Below are 21,131 nucleotides of genomic sequence, written 5' to 3'. Positions count from 1 at the left end.
GGCCCCCTCGGCTCCGCCCCGGAAGGACGCGCCGGCTGGGCTGAGGCAGCGGCAGCGGCGGCGGCGGCGGCAGCCGAAGACGGGTAGTAGTATAGAGGCGGGGGGTTTGGCTTCCCGGGCCGGGGCCGGGCCATGGGGAAAGAGCAGGAGCTGCTGGAGGCCGCCCGCACCGGGAACCTCCCCGCCGTGGAGAAGCTGCTTTCGGGCAAGCGCCTCAGCTCGGGCTTCGGCTCCGGCGGCGGCTCCGGGTCCTCGGGGGGCGGCGGCGGAGGTGGCAGCGGCAGCGGCGGGGGGCACCCGCTCTCCAGCCTCCTCAGGTAGGTGCTTCGACCTGGGGGGGGGGCGGAGTTGCTCGGAGGGGGGGGCCGAGGGAGCCCGTGCCAGGCTGCCTTGCCATGGGGCGGGTGGGGGTGTGTCTCCTCGAGCGCCTTGAGGTGCGGTTGTCCGCGGGCAGAATCCCCGCCTTTCAGAGGCGCAGCGGCGGCCGCCCATGTGTTTTTCGAGCGCGGCGGCGCCTTCGGGGTTACCTCGGGCGCAGAGAGATCCGAAGCCCCGAGAGATCCTCTGGCGGGCGCGCGGAGGAAAGAGGGGCTCCGGGCGGCGAGGTGCAAAGGTGGCAGGGGCGTGTTTCTGGGGCTTCCGGGTTCCCTGGAGAAAGTGGCTTTTCAGCCGCGGTTCCTCTAGAAAGAGGCAGTGAGGCTTTTTGGCTGGGGAAGCGTCTATTGTAAACTTTTGTTTTGAGAAGCGCTGGCGTCAACACCGGAGACTGTGGCGTGAGGGTGATTTGTGCTTTACACAGACAGGTCCTGGGTGAGGGTGGGATCCAAAAAACTCAGCCTCTGTTCATTGATCTCTAACTTTTCAGCCAAATCGTGCTTTCTTTTTCTGCATTTTTAGTGTGAAGTTGCTCTTTTTTACCTGCCTCAGGCATGACTTAAAATTCTAAGGCTTGGAGTCATGGTCTTCAGCTTGTGAGTGCCTGGACCTAAGATGGGTTCCACCACTGGGACCTTTTCCATTTCCCTCTGTGTGTGCTGATGAAGGTTTCTTTTAGAGAAGGGAGTATAGGACAGAAAGAAAATGAAGGAAATGGGAGTCTGCATGCAAAGGATCCGACAGATGTAAGCAATGTAAAATCAAGTAGATGTTGTGTACAGGTTAACTGTAGCTCTTAGGGCTGATGTGTACTGCACTATAATTGTGTACTTTTTCTAGTTCTGCAGTATCCAAACCTTTATGGTGTTCCTGGGATGCATCCCTCCTCTGCCCTAACTTCTCACAGCTGTATGGTTGCTTTTTTAATTTCTCAGGTTTTCTTTTGTGTGTGCCCCTTCCTCAAAAAGCTGGTGATGTGACTTGTAATATCTCCCTCACTGTGATTGGGACAGGAGTGTGTTAGCTTCATATATCTAAGAAGGCCATTTCTTGGCCTTTGTAGATAACAATTCAGCTATTCTCAGCTTATCTTCCTGACTCTCTCAGGTCTAACAATTGTTCCAAAGAATAGTTACTTTGCCTGCCTGGTGGTCAGTGAGGTGACTTTATGAAAAATAAGGTAAAACACTGAATCTCTAAAATATAAATTTCATACCGGGATAGTAAAACAGTACCTATATTAGGACCAGTTTTAAAATCACAGAACTAATATACTGTCTAAGCTTTCAAGTCCACTAGAACTCTGTCTAAGACTGGAATGCAAGTAAACACTTGTTATTTGAGAGCAAAACAACACTTGAGAGACAGAATAGAGGTTGGGGGAAGATGTTGCTGGTTGTCATTGGAAGCCCCAGTCTGCAGTTTGCTACAACCATAGAGACTTTTTGCAGATTAAGTTAGTGGCCATTCTCTCCTTGAAAGTATAGAAGCCAGAATTTGCCTGAATCTGTTTGGAGCATGCAGGTTTACTAGAAAAGTTCCATAAAGAGAGAGTAACATGAATACAGTGGAACCTCTGTTTTCGAGTGTCTCAGAAGCTGAACGATTCAGAACATGAACGTCGAAAACCGGAAGTAATTGCTTCCGTTTTCGAACATTTTGGAAGTCAGACATTCTTCCGGAACAGATTACGTTCAAAAACCGAGGTTCCACTGTACCTTTATTAGGACCTGCTGGAATGACAAATCATGCAAGCTTCTGAGTTGATCATAAGTCTTCAGACTGGTTGTTAAACAAAAAATGGGGGTGTAGAGAAAAGGAAAAATGTTGAACATAATGAAACCGAAGTTTGAATCAGTCTCAAAACAGAATGGAAGAGGCATTTCACATACTTAAGTCTACCAGATGCTGGGAAATACTCTCAGTTGGCTATTTGTCTAAAATTAATCTCCTGCTTTGCTAATGTGTTTTTCTTTACTTCGACTCCTTACTTTATAAAAATTCTGAGTCACATGTAGTGAAAGGGAGAGACCATTCTTGGTCTCAGCATGTCTTGTTGCAACCTGAGGTCTTTTTACAGATACAATCTAATATAATTAAGAATGCAGAATGACTCTGTTCTCTTAAGATTGTTACAAAGTGAGGATAGGGGTTTCTGTCTAGCAACATTTTTTCCTTCTCCTTACTTACTCCACCCTGAAAATCTCTCCCCAACTCAAAATTATACATTACTTTGTATTTAATAAAGGTAGTGTCTAACTATCATCATATAGAATTTACAAAAAAACCTCAAGCGTTTTCTGTGTTTTGCCTAAAATGTAAGCATATCTACTTTTGTTTGTGTTGCACTATAGTCGTATTACAGTTTGTGTATTCAACTTAATTCATTTTCAGATCTAGATTATAATGTATTACAGCTTCTCTTTGTCTTTGGTAGCTGAATTACAAACAGTGTCATCTGTAAAAATAACAGCAGAATTAATAATACTAATTTAATCCCTTATTCAAAGTTAACACTTTCCTACAGAGATTGTTTTTGCTGTACTTCAGGGATACTTCCTTCATATGCCAAGTGAAATATAATTTGTGTGTGTTGCCATTTACACAAATATACAAATCACACTATTGTGCGTGATTGATCTTATTGAAGTGGATTTCTAATCACTTATTTATAAAATGATTTGATTCCTGAAATGACAACTGTCTGAAGACCTTAATAGATGCTTCTCCACCTATGACTTTCCTAGGTTTCCAATATCCCTAGGCAGGTTTCAGATCATCTTATGGTTCAAGCTCCAGTCCTAGAAACATTTAATGTGAGTAAACAATTGGACTCATTAGGATAACTTGTATGCATTTGAAGTTAAATGCATGTTTCCTGGAGTTGGTTAGAGCCTGTGACTTGGCATGTGGGCACATCCTGTTTGGAAGCATGGTTTGAATATATGAAAGGTCAGAACTGTTTGAAGTTGTTGGGCTGAAAATGTATCTTTTTCAGATGGAATCAGTGTAAGTTTGTATTGTGTTTGAGAGTTTGGCATGGACACTATAGATAGTGAATTAACTTGCTGAACTTCCTAATGTAGGCTTGGATGATTCTAAACAAAATAGTTCTGCTCCGTGTGACTACACAAACAGTAGGACATAAACATACACGTTGTTAAACATAAAATTGCTACAGTTGTACCTCAGGTTACAAACACCTCGGGTTACAAACACTTCCAGTTACAGACTCTGCTAACCCAGAAGTAGTACCTTGGGTTAAGAACTTTGCTTCAGGATGGGAACAGAAATCGTGTGGTGGCGGCAGGAGGTCCCATTAGCTAAAGTGGTACCTCAGGTTAAGAATGGTTTCAGGTTAAGAACGGACCTCCGAAACGAATTAAGTTCGTAACCAGAGGTACCACTGTATAGGGAAAATATTAAGCAGTATCCAAAACTGGTACTGATTACTGAAAGTCAACTGCACCTATTGCTTGAGGAAAGGAAGAGTTTTCAAGTTGCCAGTGTGACCAGTGCTTTTAAAAGCTTTAAAGGGTTTTTTAAAAGAGAAATTTTGTGAGTTTCTTGTTCAATTTTTCATGTTTATAAAGATGTCATCATTTTCTAGTTATGCAGAAGAAATACAAACCTTGTTCCACTATATGGAATGAGCACTTCAGACCTCATGGCTTTAGAGGTAAATGCATGCATGACTGCTGTGTAATTCTGCTTCGTTGTTATGCCCTGTAGCATGTGGTATCAATGTTGGTCCCATTGCAGAGCCCCATTATGGTAGTAATTGGTTTAACTCATTTCATATTTAATAGTTCACTGACATCTCAATATTCTGTTCCCCTTACCCTACCCCTATTTCTTTAGGAAGTATATGAACTGCAGTGAAAGTGTTTTTGAAGCATGTTACTCTGATATAGAATGTTACTGATGAAATAAGGAACTGCAATGAAATGAGATATGAAGTGAATTTGATTGGAGAGGAGACAGAGTGGTTTAATAATAGGTAATTGAAAACTGAGGGATGGGAGTTTCAGTTACTTGGGAGCAGTGAGATGCCTTAAATACCTTCATAACATTATTGCAGGCTTCCTACGTATGCAGTTCAAAACTGGATATTTTAAAGTATAAACAAGGGGGCACAAAGGGGACTCTCATAGGTTAAACTGAAACTTGACAGAGTGCAGTGTGTGTTAAAGAAATATGGAGACTAAAGAATGCAAATGGGATTCAAAATATCAGCATTCTGTCCAATAAAAATATTTCAGCTTTCTTATTAGTATGGATTTGTGTATTCTTATTAGTATGGATTTGTGTAATCACAACAGCTTTCTTAGTTACTCACAAATTGTCTAGGAAATCTATATTGCTGGAAATGTTGTAGTATGCTGTCAAGGTGTGTGCCAACCTGGGTCTTTGACTCAGGTGAAATAAAGCCTAGTTTTGCCCCTGTGGTATCTCACAGGTTGTCAGAGCCCTGTTACCAGCCAGCACATTTGATGCTAGAAAAAAATTAGTCACTGGTCAGGACTTGGTCTCTCACTCCACTGAAGAAGAGATACCTGTATCCAATATTTTAGAAATATTTCAGAGGAAGTGTTTTAAGAGAGAATCTGAAATATGAGAATCATGGGAGCTCATTCTTGGCATCAGTATGCTGATGACACGCAGCTGTATTTCTTTTTCATCCAAGTTGGGTGAAGCGGTGGAAGTTCTGAACTGGTGCCCAGACAGGATAATGGGCTGGATAAGGGCCAATTAACTGAAATTCAGCCCATTAAGGTGGATGCTTGTGGCTTGATGATTTAACCTATTCTGGATGGCATGGTACTGACCGGTGCCTGCCCCAAGATTTCTTACAGCTTTGGGGGATATTCCCATGTCCAGCTTTGTCCCAGGTGTGCCTTTTGGCCCAGGTGTGCCTCCAGAATGGACTAATGTGTTGTATGTGGGACTGCTTTTGAATACTGTCTGGAAGTGGTATTCAAATATATAACTGATTGTTGGGAACACCGCTCACCAGTATTTGAAAAACTGTGCAGCTTATATTTTGTTTCCAAACACAATTCAAAGTTTACAAGCCTTACATGGCTTGGGATTCAGCATCCTGAAGGAATGCCTACTTCCATACCATTTTGATTGGTCTGTGTTGAGCCCCCCCCCCAGGGGGTTGGACTAGATTAGGAAAGGGCAATCTATTGATAGACCATCCAAAACCAGTTTGGAATCTAGATCATGGTAACAATTTCAGAATTTTGGCCCCGGCAATATATTGTGAATGCCAGCACCCTGCATCGCCAGCATTTCACACATGGCCTCCAGTCCTCAGCTCTCTTCAGAAAGCCCTGATGTTGAAAACCAGATATCAGGCCTAGACTAGATGACCCTCAAGGTCTCTTCCAACTCTACAATTCTATGATTCTTGATACATTTGCTAGCATCCAAAGAGCTGCTTAAGATCATACAAACAGTGGTGGAGGAAGCCGCTCGGGTGCCTGGGATGGTGCGTCCTGGTGCGTGGTGAGGGCGGGTGAGCCGCCCATAGAGGTGGGGCACACCGCAGGGCCTCTGGAGTCCGCCTGCCTCCTCCCACTCAGCCGCCCTACAGCTGGGGAGGCAGCGGGTGGATGGTTTGGGCAGCATCAAGTCTCTCCCAGGAGACCCTGCGGTGAGTGCCCCCCAGCATTTTTTCACCTCCCTCAGTGGTGACACCTGGGGTGGCCCACGCCCATCGCAACCCCCTTCCTCTGCCCCTGCATACAAAGAGCCTATACTAGCTTGGTGGACATCTTGAACTTTATAGCTCTATGACATATTGAAAGTTGCCTATTTACAAAGGAGTGAGTGGGGAGTGTGAATTCTTCTAATTCTTCTCATGTAACTGTAACTTAATTTGTACCTCTGCTTTCTGATCTAAAGAACCATGAAACTAACACATTGCTCACAGTAGGGAGAGAGTAGTGAGTTCTGGGACCGGTAGTAGTGGTTAGGGTGGGGCGATGTATCTCAGCTGCTTCTTCCTCCTCACCTTATTTCATCCTTAAGGTGGAAGGACGTGGGGCGGTAGAAGCAGTCGAGATACATTTCAGACATCATGATACATCAGTATATCACAATATTTAGCTGGTGATATATCACAATGTTGAAAAACAGGTATCACCCAGCCCTAGTAGTGGATTTATTTTCCTCCTCCTTGCCTGGTCAAGAAGACCAGATCCAGACTGTGGCCTGTCACATTCATTGGTCTGATGGCATATTGGGACAGCTCCAAAGTTATCATAGCCATGAAGTCCTGAGCTACCCCAGTATTATGGGCTCAGCCTTAATGTTGAAGTTCTCCCAAATCAACCACGTTTGGATCTTCAACACCATGTCTGATATCACTTCTGTCAGCTTAGGCAGAAAGACTGCTGGGCAGTGAGGTGGACTGTAAACTAGCAGCTTCCCCCATCTTTCCTAATTGCCCAGCATAAGGCACAAAGACTCTCGATCCCCACTCAAGCAGACAGGAAGCTGGAGGAAAAGATCTGTATAGCAACCTTTCCTGAGCTCCAGGTCTGCCCAGTGCTGAATCAAGTACCCAACTGGGCAAACCTGAGTAACACCAATCCCACCCTGCTCATGCACCCAAGTCTTGGTGGTAGTGGTAGTAGCAGTAGTAGCAGCAGCAGCAGCAAATAATAATAATAATAATAAAAATATTTCTTATACCCCACCCATCTGACTGGGTTATCCAAGCTACTCTGGGCAGCTTCCAACAAAATATAAAGGGATGAAACAAACACTTAAACACTTCCCAAAACAGGGCTGCCTTCAGAAGTCTGTGTGAGGTCATATAATTGTTTAACTATAACAATGTTAGCCATGTCATCCTTCTCGTCCACAATCAAGTAATGGATGAGAGAGATTTTATTTAATGGCAGCATCTGCAGACCTGAGCACTGATAGAACAACCACAAGCCCTCTGGCTAGCTAGAGGGACCAGCACACAGCAATAACTGTGTGTCATGTCTTGCTTCTCTGACCTGCTCCTTCTCTCACACCATACCTCTTCTTACCCAAGGCCACTGTGCTTGGGCACTCCCAAGTTCTGTCTTAGATGTATATCAGTCTTCAGTAAACAAGGAGATCAGCTGCACTACATGTGTAACCAGATCGCAGTAGGCTTTCCTAAAACGCACTGAATAAAAATGCTATTTCCCATCTGTACTGTTCTACCTTATGTAAAAATTTCTGAAACATTTCAGAAGACTAGCGTCCTAGCCTTTCCCAGCCCTGCCCCTAATGTGCTAATTTTGTATGTGGAGTAAGTTTTAAATAAAAATAAAAATCCTGGGACTTAAAAATAATGCAATTCTCAATCTCTTTCGTGTAATTTTGCCAATATGTAGTTCAGCCTCAAAAATATGCTTTAGAAGATGCTGACCAATATGGTAACATTTTTGCTGAATTGAACTGGAGTTATTTTAAGATAATGCAAAATCATTTCCTACTTACAGTATTATAATTTTGCAACTGTGAACACATAAACATACTTTTCAGTGAGAAAGCAGAAGTGACATGTTCTCCCTACACCAAGCCTAGAGGCATTAATTTGTTAGAGTAGGAACATGAATATAGTTTGTGGGGGGCAGGGAGTCAAACTTTTATATAGGAATGCTAAGTTCCTGAGACCTGTTTGCTCTGTTTTTGGAATGCCGATGATGCAAGCACTCAAAAACAACTGCTCACCAAATTTCTATCTACCTTTGTAGCCCCCTGTTTAAATTGTGCTCCATCATGATTTTAATCCCATTGCAATTAAGGACATGTTTTGTAAGATCACAAGCTTTCAAAGCATTTTGTAAGTGCTGCTGTGCTACATAAATTTGCAATGATATACTTTGGAGAAGAGGAGCTTCAGAGCCTTTGGGACTTTATTCATTAAGTTTTCCCAACCCAACATTTCACAGGTCCTATGATAGGAAGCTGCAGCCCATTTCAGACCTCTACAGAGGTTCCCTTCCTTTAGTTATACAAGAATCTGTTGGGTGGGTCTCGGAACTAGTGGGCTGGCCACACTACCATAGCAGAATCGATCAGATCCCACTTCAGCTGCTGAGTACAATAGCCAGAGCATTGCTAAAACTAATGAGAAGGGCATGAAGAGAACACAGCCCTCCTTCCTACAGCCCACATATGACCTAGGATTAATAGCAACAAGTGGGACCTGCAACACTGTTCAGTGTAGTCAGCCATGTCCCCCACTGCAATGCCATCCATTCCATCTCTTCAGTCAGTCAGCAGTATGTGGTTACTGAGTATGCTCATTCCTCAGTGGGCTGTTTTGGAGGGCAGTTCTCCATTTTGGAAGTTGACCTACCTGTGCTCAACCCTAGCTGTGTTAATGTGGTTAATTTCTTAATTGATTTTTATGACTCCTCTCGCTTCCATCTCTGGGGACATTTAGACGTTGCTTCTCTGTGCCAACTAGAAAATGACCTATCCACAGAGTGATACGACTGTCTGGATCTTTTTAATATTCCTCTGTTGTGCTTCTTTTCCTTTGTCCTCCTTACTTTGCTGCTCTGTTCCATTTCCATTCCAATCCGCTTTGCAGCCCACCTCCCCCTAGTCTGAAAGCATTCTGTAGCCATCAAGTCTTTATTGGATTTTTTTTTGAGGGGTCTCTTTTTAATGATTTCCCCCTCTCTAAATATTTTTGTACCCTGAAACCTGAGGTTTGTCCTGAGTCTGCCAGTGCCTCCCTCTTGTGCATGGGTGGGTTTTGATCATAACTTTTCAAGCACATAAATGCATTAATCTGAAATAGAGGAGATGGTGATGCCTCAATCTGGAGGCTGAATTTAACTATCATAGATAACACCCATTGACAGTCTTCTCTATTTGTCTCATCACCTTTATGGCCATCAACAAATCTTGTGGCAGTGAACTTTCTAAGCTAATTATAGTTTGTATGAAGTACTACTATATTTTTTTCTTTCCTGAATTGATTGCCAGTCAGTTTCATTAGGTGACCCTGAGTTTTACTATCAAGAGAGAAAAACTTCTGTATCCCCTTTCTCCACACTGTGAATAAGCCTCTTACCATTTCTCTGCTAAATAAGCCAAAACATGCTAATCTTTCCTCATGCAGAAATGTGCCCCACCATCTTGATAAGACCTCCTAGGATGGTATTACATAATACATAGCTTGACGGTAGTAAAGAGACTATTAAGCTTGGTTCCAAAGGTCATGTTTTCAAAGGCTGCATGTACTGATATCTACGTTGTTTCTTTGGTAAGATTCTATTCTGTACTCTTCAAGTACAACAGGCTCTCTATTTCCAAGGTGAGTGCAGATCCTTAACAAACCAAAATGGCACCATACATGCCCGAGAAGGAGGTATTGGCAGATGTGGAGGAACCTTGTGGAACCTCAAGGTTTGCTGGGGGGGACCACAGAACAACCAAATCAGGGTTGGGTGTGCTCAGTAGATACAAAACATTGGCTTGGGTGGTGTGTATGATTGAAAATGGAATAGAAAAGGGAGTAGATTGGAATATCCTGGGGTTTGATGACTGGAGCACTGAACAGGAGCACTCAACACTACAACATTTTGTTACAAATTCCCCCTAGATATCTTATAACAGAAATCTGGTTGGGCTTTCACTTTAACCCAGGCATAGGCTTTAACCTGTTCTTGGTGCTACTGTGGTTAAACAGAACCTCTCACCCAATTGATCTGTCTAGCATTCCACACCCTGTGTAGCAAACAATACTTAACCAGGGCAGGCCTCATTTAGTTGTAAGAAATGCCATAGGTATTAGGTGTGCACTTATATTTTTTCTTTGTGCACTGTTTTCTCCACTCCCCCTCCCCGCCCCTGCTCTGATGATCATGCCTGTGGCTCTCAAGCTGTGAAAGTTTCAGTGTGGCGAAAACTGGGACGCTCCAAAGAACTTTAGGCAGTATAAAAATGAGTAGGCTCTTTTTTGTAATTGTAAGTGTTTAAAAGTGACTGCTACTCTTAAAAGTGTAAAAATAACTACAATTCTTCTATCAGCCTAGACTAGAGCTATTCAGATGTGGTGCAGGCTCTTTGCCAGCATTTGTTCCCCATACTCAGCTGGCTTTTAATCAGTAAATCTAAATATATTCTGATAAAAATCATTCCCCCTTCACATGTGGATTCCCTTCTCCCTTTCATGGTTTGCTCAGGTGGTAGTTCGTCATTGTGTTATCAGGCAGCCTATGATTATCTCAAACCAGTAATTGTGTGAGTGTACTTGGAAGTACTTTTTCACATAGCACACAATGGAATTTTTCACACAGCACACAATGAAAATGTAGAATTAGTTGCTTACAGGATGTAGTGATAGCCACCAAACTGGACAGCTTTAAAAGGGGTTACTAATTGAAGGATAATGTTGTTATAATTGGAGGTTAGCTGAGATTCCTGCATTGCAAGGGTTTGCACTAGATGACCCTCAGGGTCCCTTCCAATTCTACAATTCTTTGATTCTATTAGAAGGCTATCATTGACTACTAGTCATGATGGTGATGTTGAATATCCAGTGTCAGAGGTGGTACACAAGTGGGGAGAGTGCCATTGCACTCAAGTCCTGCATGTGGGCTTCCCATAGGCATCTGGTTGAACACTAGGAGGCTGGAGTAGACGGAATTTTGGCCTGATTCTGAAGAGTTCTTCTAATGTTCTTATGCCTGCAAAAGGCAGTCATGATGTCCAAATCATGACTTAACTGATGTACCAGAACTGCGTCTATATTATGATGCATCATATTTTGGCAACCCTGATTTTGGTGACATGTCTGCAATCACTGTGGCTTACAGTAGGAATTGTCAAGACTATTTGAATGAATCAGTACCTTTAAGAAATCATTGTATTTGCGTATGATTATGTAATTGGCAATTATGACTGTCACTTACTTTTTGTGGACATTTAATTGACTGAATAATCATTTATACACACACTTACAAACCTGGAAGTGAGCAGGGGCTTCATTAAACTACTGAGGCAGTGTCTCCAATTTGAGATGAAGAACATTTTGCTTCTCCTCTGCCATCTATGGGTATTCACTTGTGTGGGCTAAAAATTAAGGGTCAGTTTAACTTAAGGTTACCAGATTTTTTTTTCAAAGAATCTGGGGACACTTTTTTTTCTGAAAAGAGGGGGGCGAAATTATTTTTTTATTTTTAAAAAATAATTAAGTAATATCTTGTCTTCTTGTCTTCTGTGGTCACCTCTGTCGCACGGCCTTCCTCTGGGCCCCGGCCTGCTCTCTTGGAGTGCTAGCTGTCGTGGAGTAGGCTCAGGTTGGGCCTGGGCTCGGCCACGTGTCCTTGCCCTCCTGGTGCTCTCTTACCTCTCCTCAGTGGCGGCAGCGGCACGGCAAGGTCGGGGCTCCCCTTTTTTATCCTCCCTCTTTCTCTCTCTTCCTTCTCCCTGCATTGGCTCCGGGGTTTTCCTGGCCCCAGAGCGCCGCTGGGCAGTCGGCTGGGTAGCCAGGTGCTCTCGCTCCCAGCTCGATTTGGGTCGCGGGTGTGTGTGTGTGCATCAGTGGTTCCCCCAGTTGACGCGCCGGGTGTCCCCGGTTCCCCCTCGGCAGTGGCGGTGGCAGCAGCAGTCTCAGCAGCCCGGAACCAGCCTGGTAGCACAGTTGGCTCTGGCTGGTTTCAGGAGCTGCTCGCTGCTGTGGCGTCCGCCATTTTGCCTCACTGGAAGTCCCATATGAGGTGTCTTGTGCCGTTGAACCAATCACACAACATTCATTCCCTACAAATCTACAACACTTAAAATATAAATCCGGGGACATTAAATGAAATCCGGAGACATTCTGGGGACGGATTTTGTTTAGGGACAAATTTGTAAATCCGAGGACTGTCCCCAGGAAGCTGGGACGTCTGGTAACCATAATTTAAGCAAGCCCCAAATGTGAAGAGATGCCATGCCAGCAATCTATACCAGCTTGAGTAGGGAGCATGATGCAAGCCGAGTAATACACACCAGGTTGGCCCCCTCATCCACGATCAATCCAATATTGGATGATTGGTGATAAACAAAACAGCACCAACAGGTTGGTGAAGGGAAACCTGCTCTTTACTCTAAAAATGTTGTACTGTCCTTGGAGGCAACAGTATCTGCATTGAGTATATTGTGGATGTTAAGAATGAAGATGCTTATGAATCCTGGAATTGTATTCTAAAGGAAATGATGGTTGGTGCTAACAGAAAACACAGAGTCAAACTGGAGGGCTCAGTTGCTGCTCTTAAGGTCTTTACCAGTATGTAAAATATATCCTCTTCTCTCCCCTGCCATGGTGAAACAACCTTGATTGGCTTGTTTCTATAGCAACCGAGGCATGAGAGGCTGGTAAAACAACTTCCTGAAAGGAGTACAATGCAGCTCCACATATAAGGTTCATAACAAGGCACTGGAAAATATGCAACTGACAGGAGGGTGCTCGACCTCACACACTTCAACTATTGCCTTAAACTCCAATCCCCGTGCCCAACAGATCCCCCCCCCCGCATTAGCTCTGTGTAGTAAATATTTGGGATGTATTAAAAATTGATTCAATTCTTGCTCATTCAGAGTAATAGCAGGGAGCATTGTCTTGACTCTGATTTGTTGTGGTGATTTGATGCCAAGCTCCTTGTGATGCCTGATTGGCTCTGATCAGTTTAAAGAAAGTGATTGAAGCTGCTAATTGGTGGGGGGAAATGCAAGCAGTTCATGAAAAGAATATGTGGGAGTGATTATGATGGTTTTCGCCTCAAATTTCTGTGACCAAAAATTTGACCAGGTTAGCTATTAAATACAAATTCAACCCAGAGTATGCCATTTAATGGATTCCCAACTTAAAGGTAAAGGTAAAGGGACCCCTGACTGTTAAGTCCAGCAGTGAACAACTCTGGGGTTGCGGCGCTCATCTTGCTGGCTGAGGGAGCTGGCATAGTGGAAACCTTTCATCTCCTGCATTTTTAAACTAGCATTCTTCTAGTTGATGTTAAATAAGAATAGCTTCCTGTGTTCAGAGGTTAGTTTGGTCTAGTTATATCACCTTGTAAGTGCTTTAGAAGGAAATTGCCTGTTTTTTTGTAGATAACACATTCAGCAATTTAAATTTAGATGAATGTGACAGACGGCAATTGTTTGTGTAGCTTAAGTAGAGACAACTTTAAATATTTGCTTATTCATGCACACTTTTGCGTTAATGCTGTTTGATTGTAGCAGACATAGTCACCTCTATGATATGTACGGTAATCTGAGTCATTGCTTGCTCAGTTCTTAAGATGTCTATTAAGTTTTTAGCATTATGCCTTTCAAAAGTTTTTAGATCAGTCAATGATGCAACAGAAAACACTGCTTAAGTCTACCTACAGTTTCAGTTGATAGTTGTTATTTGTACTAAACTGAAATAAAGAGGTATACTTCCACAAACAGTTTCATGAATCCCCCTTTTTGGCATTTTAAACAGGGGTGGGTATTAAACAGTTCTCCCATTGTTCAGGTGTGAATGGGAAAGAACTGCATGCCTATTGCAAAGGCAGTCAAACCAACATTACCCATTTTGCCATGCTGCCACAAATTAATTGCCCCCCCCTACATATACACACAGTGCTTTTTGCATCTGTCACCAGATAGACAGGTTGCATTTACTGGCATCATGTCCACTGTACTATATTATTTATCATTATTAATTTAATTTCTTAAGCACTTACTACCAATAATCATGAGGTGGCAGTATGAAATGCAATGGTATAAAATTTACAAAATTAAAATGACACAACTAGCAATTATTCCAGTGGTTCTCAAACTTTTTTCTCTCAGCCACATTTTCAGATTTTTTTTTCTTGCCCCACACCAAATTTTGCATTGATGAGAAATACATTGGAAAACAAAAATAAACAACTCCTAGCAGTGCTTGTTTTGTATCATAGAACACAGCTACAGTACTTCATAATATAAGAAGAAGAAGAGTTTGGATTTGATATCCCGCCTTTCACTCCCTTTAAAGAGTCTCAAAGCGGCTAACATTCTCCTTTCCCTTCCTCCCCCACAACAAACACTCTGTGGGATGAGTGGGGCTGAGAGACTTCAAAGAAGTGTGACTGGCCCAAGGTCACCCAGCAGCTGCATGTGGAGGAGTGGAGACGCGAACCCGGTTCCCCAGATTACGAGACTACCGCTCTTAACCACTACACCACACTGGCTATGATCATGGGATAGCCAGAAAGTATGAAACAATACAGCTACATAAGGACATGAATCATTCCCAAAAATATAATTATAAATGAGCCCATTACAGATGTAACTTTATATATACAAACTCAGTGAGAAGTGTGAGCTTGCAGTATCTCTTGATGCTCTTGCTGTTATTTTGAAAATATATCCTTATTCTACAAATCAGTTTTCTCACCCCCCCATACTATACTGAAAGCAACCATTTTTTTATGTGCTATCTTGCACACACTCATCATTGCTGAGCCAGAAGTGGCTCTGGAATGGGACGAAGGCAGGCTGGGCTTATATGTGCTTTGCAGATGCACACAGGGGTCAGGAACAGAACCCCTGTGCAAAATGGTCACTATGTGTACTATACTCAGTGCTTTATTCTGGTATTCAACGGTACACAGTACCAGACCTCCCCCTCCCCCTCCCATACCTTGTGATAAGGTAAATGGAGGTCGGGATGAGCAAGCAACCATGGCTAAAAGCGGAAAGGATTTGAATACCGTAAATGTTGCAAAAAATCTGATATACTTATTGGGGATTCCCTAACCAACAGTACTGCATCAAAAGTGCCAGTGCCCCCTGTATCACAGTGAGTAAATTAATGTTTTAAGAACTTTAAGGCATGGCCTCCCACAACCTACCCCATGTGCTAGCTTTTTATTTTTTATTTTATTTTTTAAATAAAATACTTTGGGATAGGATAGGAACCAACATTTTATGAATCTGGGGAAAAGTAAAACTTAACTGTGGCAAAGTTTATTGGAAGTTGTTGTCTAACTTTAAGACTGAAATGTGTCAGTGCTTAGGTACAGGGTGGAACTTGGCTGTACACCCTAAATTTCAGAAAATACAATAAAAATTAAGGTAGTAACTTTATTCACCCTTGCATGAATTGCCTCAATGCAAACATGATAATCCCCAAGTCTTGTTGCGTTTAAGGAGTAATCTCACTCATCTTTTGGCCTATTATGGATTGTCCCCTATAGTGTGCTAATACCTTTTTCATTCTGTTGATGGTTCTCTCTCTCTCTCTCTCTCTCTCTCTCTCTCTCTCTCTCTCTCTCTCTCTCTCTCTCACACACACACACACACACACACACACACACAGAACAAGACTAGTTTTAAAATAAGACTAGGGCTTGGCAAGTTCAATTAAAAAAGGTATTGTTTCATATTCTAATTCAGCATGTCCAAAATGAACACCACATACAGTACCCGTCTAAACTTTGTGTTTGATTTTTTAAAAAACCCCTCATTATGTTGTGGAAGCTACATGATCAAACTACTTATGTATATCATGGTGGCATATTTTTGAGCAAGCAGCTTGTAACAACGGAAGTACAAGTGTATGGGGCAAATGTGTTTTTGCCACCAATAACGTATAATTACAGTGATATTATGTCACCGTTTGTTAAACATTTTATGTAACTTCCTGTTGCAACTCTTGAATGTCTGTCTTGAACTTGCCAACTGCCTAACTATATGAGAAGTGGTACATATCTTATGAAGGCAGCTGACGATATGATGGCTGCTGTATTTCTTTCTGACTCAATTTGTGTAATTATTGTATTGCACTACAACTTGAATATCAGTACAATTAAATGTATAAAGGTAGTCATTTATATGTTCTTCATGGACTTGGTGGAGACCCATAACTGGGTACTGTGCCATCTCTGGACCTTTGTAGGGGTGGCACTCATGCTTCACCTTTCATAGGATTGATCTCTCCACATGTTTCCAGTAGCAGAGCAAATGCTCATGTCACAGACACAACTATTGTTTGATTTGTTCAGGTAATCAATTCAACATTATTGATTGTGCATGTAATAGTTATCATGGGCATTCAAACTGGAACTGCTTATGATAGAGGAACTGTGCATTACATAGGTACTGCATCAATGTTCTATGTTTCTGTAAAAATATGTTTGTAATTCAAAGCATTGTAATTAAGAAACTTGAGATTGCTGCTTTTTTCAAATGCAGTGTACTCTAATCTCTGTGTATTAGACATTCTCAATTTCTGATGCTGGCTGCATCTTGCCTTACTATACCATACAACTACCTTTGTAGGAAAGGCTGGGCCTTCCCATACTTGAGCTCCTAAGCGATATTTTTTTATGATTTAAATATTGTATTTTTAAATTTTTAACCCGGCCTGGAACCTCATGGTGAGTAAGCACTCACATTCTGCTTGGCCAGTGCATATAGGGCATTAAAATGGCATGAATATTAATCAGGGAACTTAAACCAAGATAGTGCAGGTTCTTACAGCTCATTTATGTATACATGATAGAATGTTTTGGAATCTTATAAACTCTGTATAAACATAGTCATAGAACAACTTCATTCCAGGGAAACTTAACCCTGGGTAAAGCACAGGAAGTCCTGGAGTATCTTGCTGCTCTGAGTTTGGGGTAGTGTGCATGATGATGATGATGCCTTAGTCATAAAAATGACTCGCAAACACAATAACTGCATTGTACAACAGTCACCATAGTGCTATCAGTTCTGAAGCTTTACAGAACCGTATTGCCGAAAAACGGATCTCTGCCCTGAGAATTAGTCTTACAAATACAGGTAACTCCCATTTTGTGCGAGTTTGAGGCATGTGCAACTGCTGACACATGCACTATTTTTGGCCCTGGAAGGGGGTGGGACGGGCTTATATGTACCCCGCCAACGCTCTAAATGACCCGGAACACAACCCCCATGCAAATGAGTTGCCTGCATGGGCTTTGTATTGTGTGCACTGTATACAAATTTAAAGTATTGAAAACATGCAAGTAAGTTTGCAAAACCTGTCATCAGTTGTAAGCTGCATTGTAATGCTGTTACTCGTTCAGGTATATTGTTGTTGATCTTTTATGCTTAGATCCAGAGGATTGTGAGCTGATGTGTGCTTACACAGCTGGGCTTTCCTGCCACCACCTCAGATCTGCTGCAGTACCCCCAAAAAAGTATCTTCTGAGGCTTGAGAGACCAAACAGGATGTGGGGTGTGGGTGGATGTACAGTTGGGGGGCCTCAATGGAAATTGGACACCCCTCATCTTGTGTGAAGTGCATTCTGATTACACAAATGTCTTCTTTGGTCCATCTTGTTTTTTCTTAAGTACTGTATATAATTCTTGTCCACATAACTATGTAAATATAACAACTTTGGAAGTTTCAATGCTACAAGTATCTGTTTATATGGATTATACTATTGATGATAGCTGGTTACAAAAAATAATGCTAACTGTTGACATGCATATTTAAACAAAGCCCTATACTTCTTAGATCTTTAACTTACTACATAAACATATTTTTGAATTGTAAGCTTACAGATTCCATAGCATACTTGACATAAAGGATTCAATATAATTTGTGACAAAATTTCAAATTACATACAACTACTTTACTGGGTTTTAAAAAATAATAATCTTATGCTCTGCCATTGTGTCTTGTATCCTATGCTGAGGTGGCTAAAAGGGAACATAAAATATAAACAAGACAAAAACAGAATTAAAAAAGAACTTTGCCCAAGCCAGGGATAAAATAAAACAGGGATGTCCAACTCCCAAGAGACTGTGATCTACCCCCAGAAAAAAAATTATGGCAGTGATCTACCCATTTTTTTAGGGGGCCAGGTCAAAGTTGTTGAGCTTTTTTCTAGTGGGGAATGTCAAACTTTTTTTTTTAGAGGGGGCACCGAATTTGCAGTCTTTATTTGTTAACAGGAACGCCAAAAAACAGAGCCGGGCAGCGATAACTCCATCTTCCGTTTTAGCGACCCTGTGCGTATGAATGACACAGCGAGGGGTCGGGGCCAGAAATGACTGACCAATATCACCTGGGGGACCGACCAAGCAACCAATATCATCCGGGGATCGAGCTGTCGATCGCGGTCTACCAGTTGGACTTCCCTGAATTAAGAACCAATGCCTATCAAGCTGCATAAAGTTTTGTTTGACAATGAAACACTGTTGGAAAGGTTGGGAAGATTACAGTAGGGGTCATCAATGTGGTGTCCTATCAGCCTCAGCTAACATGGACAGTGGTCAGGGATAATGGAAGTTGTGTAGTCATCATGTTGTCTGTTACCCATATACTGGTGAGGAAGAGCCCCAAATTTCTGGACTGTCTCTTCCAGCACTTTGCATGTTGAGGTTAAAAGCCATGGTGAGCCTAGTAGAATCCCATAGGATATCATAAACATATGGCCATGACATTATGTACACATCTCCCAGTACCACATTCTGTATCACACTCTGGGAAGGACCATACTATTGTAAAACAGAGCTCCCAGCACCAATACAAGGTGTGCTGCTTTGGGGAGTACTGGCCAGGTTCAGCCACTCAGGACTGCAACCTTGTCAGGGCCTTGTCTTCATATTAAGTGTCTCCCAAATAGCCCAGCTACAGCAGCCTCCTGATAGACAACTGATTTTACAAGGGGGTACTGGGTCTGGTGTTAAGCTCTGTGCCTCTCCTCATTCCCCTTGTGTCAGCTGCCTCTGCTCACTGCTTGATGCTGTGCTTATGCACAATGTAGTGGCTGTGTTTCTGCATCTGAAATTTGTCCTGTACTCAAGTGTTTCCTGAAAATGCAGGTGTCTAATTGCTCTCTTCCAATGTGATGTTGAGTTATTGGCACTGTTTTATGTTTGCCTTTTAATCAATTGCACATCCACTTCGTTGCTACTACATCCTATTCGCTATGCTTTTTCAAATATAAATTATATATATTTTCAGTCTGTTTCAAAAGCAGACTGAATTTGGAGCATATTCTTTTGACAGCCCATCCTAGGACTGTATCCTTGTCCTCTGTAGTGATCTGATTTTCCCCCTGTTCTTGCATTCATGGAGGCAGCATACTCTGAGAAAGGTGGCTTTACTGATATTGACTTTGAAGAGTACAGTATTTTTACAGGAAAGCAAAATTATCCAGACATACCACTTATTTCATTGCCCGGAGGGATGTAAACTTCACTGCTGTATAGGATCAAATTGCTTGGCTATATTCTGGTAAGGGGGAGAGATTGCTGAGAGCTGCTATAATTAAATTGGTTTTAGGATAAAATAAATACACGCCTTCAAAACATGCTTGATTATTTTTGCAGCAGTTTACTTTGTTTCTCTCTTCCTTAGAGCTATTCTTTGTAGCATGATGTGCACAAATGACCTGTCCTTTCTTTTACCTTCTATTTATATTTACGCTTTGGGTCAAATAGCTTATCTTTGTATGTTTCCATTATCTATGACCAATAGGAAAATGAGTCCCCCTACTCTTTTATAATGGCTTGTAAATGTGTAGAACTACCAGTCAAATACAAGGCGTTTTTATTTCTAAGCAGTGGCTTTTGTTGAGTCGCTTCTGCCTACTTAGTATCTAGGGAACCAGGATGCATTGGGATGGGAATTGTAACTCATTTCTTGTTGTAAAAGGGAGGTGTTCTCCTGCTTTCCTAGAGTAAGCTTTTTTTTCTTATCTGCATGGAAAGCAAGCCTCATGGAAGCACTGTGAAGTAGCTGCTAGGGATGTCATCTGAAGATGATTGTTGCTTTGCACCACTGTAGTAGAGCTTGCACAGAGGGAGTGTAACCAGGAGTATCTTATGATATAGAGGTGTGTTCACTTGATGGCATCCTTCAGGCTTGTGGAAAGAGCCCCCTCCCCTCTCCAACTGCCCCAGATTAAATACCCAGTTTAGATTAATTGCATACTGTGTTTGTTTTGTGCTCCTTATTTCCAGAGTGCATTTTTTAAAAATAAAAAAAATCCAATTTATATGGAGAGGACGCTCGCTCCCCCGCTTTGGCAGATCTGCCTCCTACTCGGCTTGTGTTGGCAACTAATTACCTCCTTTGTTTCAAAATTCCTTGGCATCAATGTTACATTTGAAGTGCTAAATAAATCTTGAGTTATCAAAAGCCTCTTTTCTGCTAGAAAAATGAGAGCATAATATTAGAGCATTACACATACCAAATGTTTCCTGTTCAAGACTAGAATATTAAGTGATGCTTAGGCAACAGTTCAAATTGTGTGTGACAGTGTAATTGGCAGTGAAGCTTCATTAAATGGTTACACAGTTTGAGTAATATCTGAATTAGCTTTATAATTAGGAGCTGTAGGTGCTTGTCATGTCACGTTGCCTTAAGTGTGTTGACTGTCTTTAGACTACTAGAAAATATGTTACTATTTTTCCCCTATTAGCTCTGGCAATAAAATGAGCTTCTTAAAGAGGTCCTTTATGCCTCCCTTCGTTTTTAAGAAATAGCTCAGGCTAGACCATGGCATATTTTGGATTCTGCTGTTTACTCTTTTCTTACTACTACTATTTTCTATTTTCTACTATTTTCTATTTCTTACTACTACTATTTTCTATTTTCTTACTACTACTATTTTCCTATTGGTGCTTTCACTGGCAAACACATTTATAGCCAGGAAATTGGGTGCTCCCTCTGAAGCATTAAAAAGCTCTGAAATTAAGGTTTAGTTTCCTTTAGGGTTCCTTCCAGGTGCTGCTGCGATAGATAAATG

The 21,131-nt window shown here is 42.0% G+C and overlaps 1 protein-coding gene across 11 annotated transcripts in view; it reads left to right on the top strand.

The window, feature by feature from the left end:
- The first annotated feature begins 54 nt into the window (after window positions 1-54).
- Window positions 55-21,131, top strand: part of ANKS1A (ankyrin repeat and sterile alpha motif domain containing 1A) — a 117,436-nt gene continuing 96,359 nt past the window's right edge. For 4 of the 11 annotated variants that reach the window (XM_081195801.1, XM_081195803.1, XM_081195804.1 and 1 more), the window contains exon 1: window positions 56-317. In XM_081195801.1, coding sequence (XP_081051927.1) covers window positions 133-317 — 185 coding nt within the window. In that variant the 5' untranslated portion in view covers window positions 56-132. Of the gene's footprint in view, window positions 318-21,131 lie in introns of all 11 variants that reach the window. The other 7 variants (XM_081195798.1, XM_081195796.1, XM_081195795.1 and 4 more) reach the window with 2 other exon arrangements.

This window comes from Podarcis bocagei (genome assembly GCF_964188305.1).
Source record: "Podarcis bocagei genome assembly, chromosome: 5".
NCBI classification, from domain to species: Eukaryota; Metazoa; Chordata; class Lepidosauria; order Squamata; family Lacertidae; genus Podarcis; species Podarcis bocagei.
The sequence above is the reverse complement of the archived record's forward strand: the minus strand, read 5'-3'. Positions and strand labels throughout refer to the sequence as shown.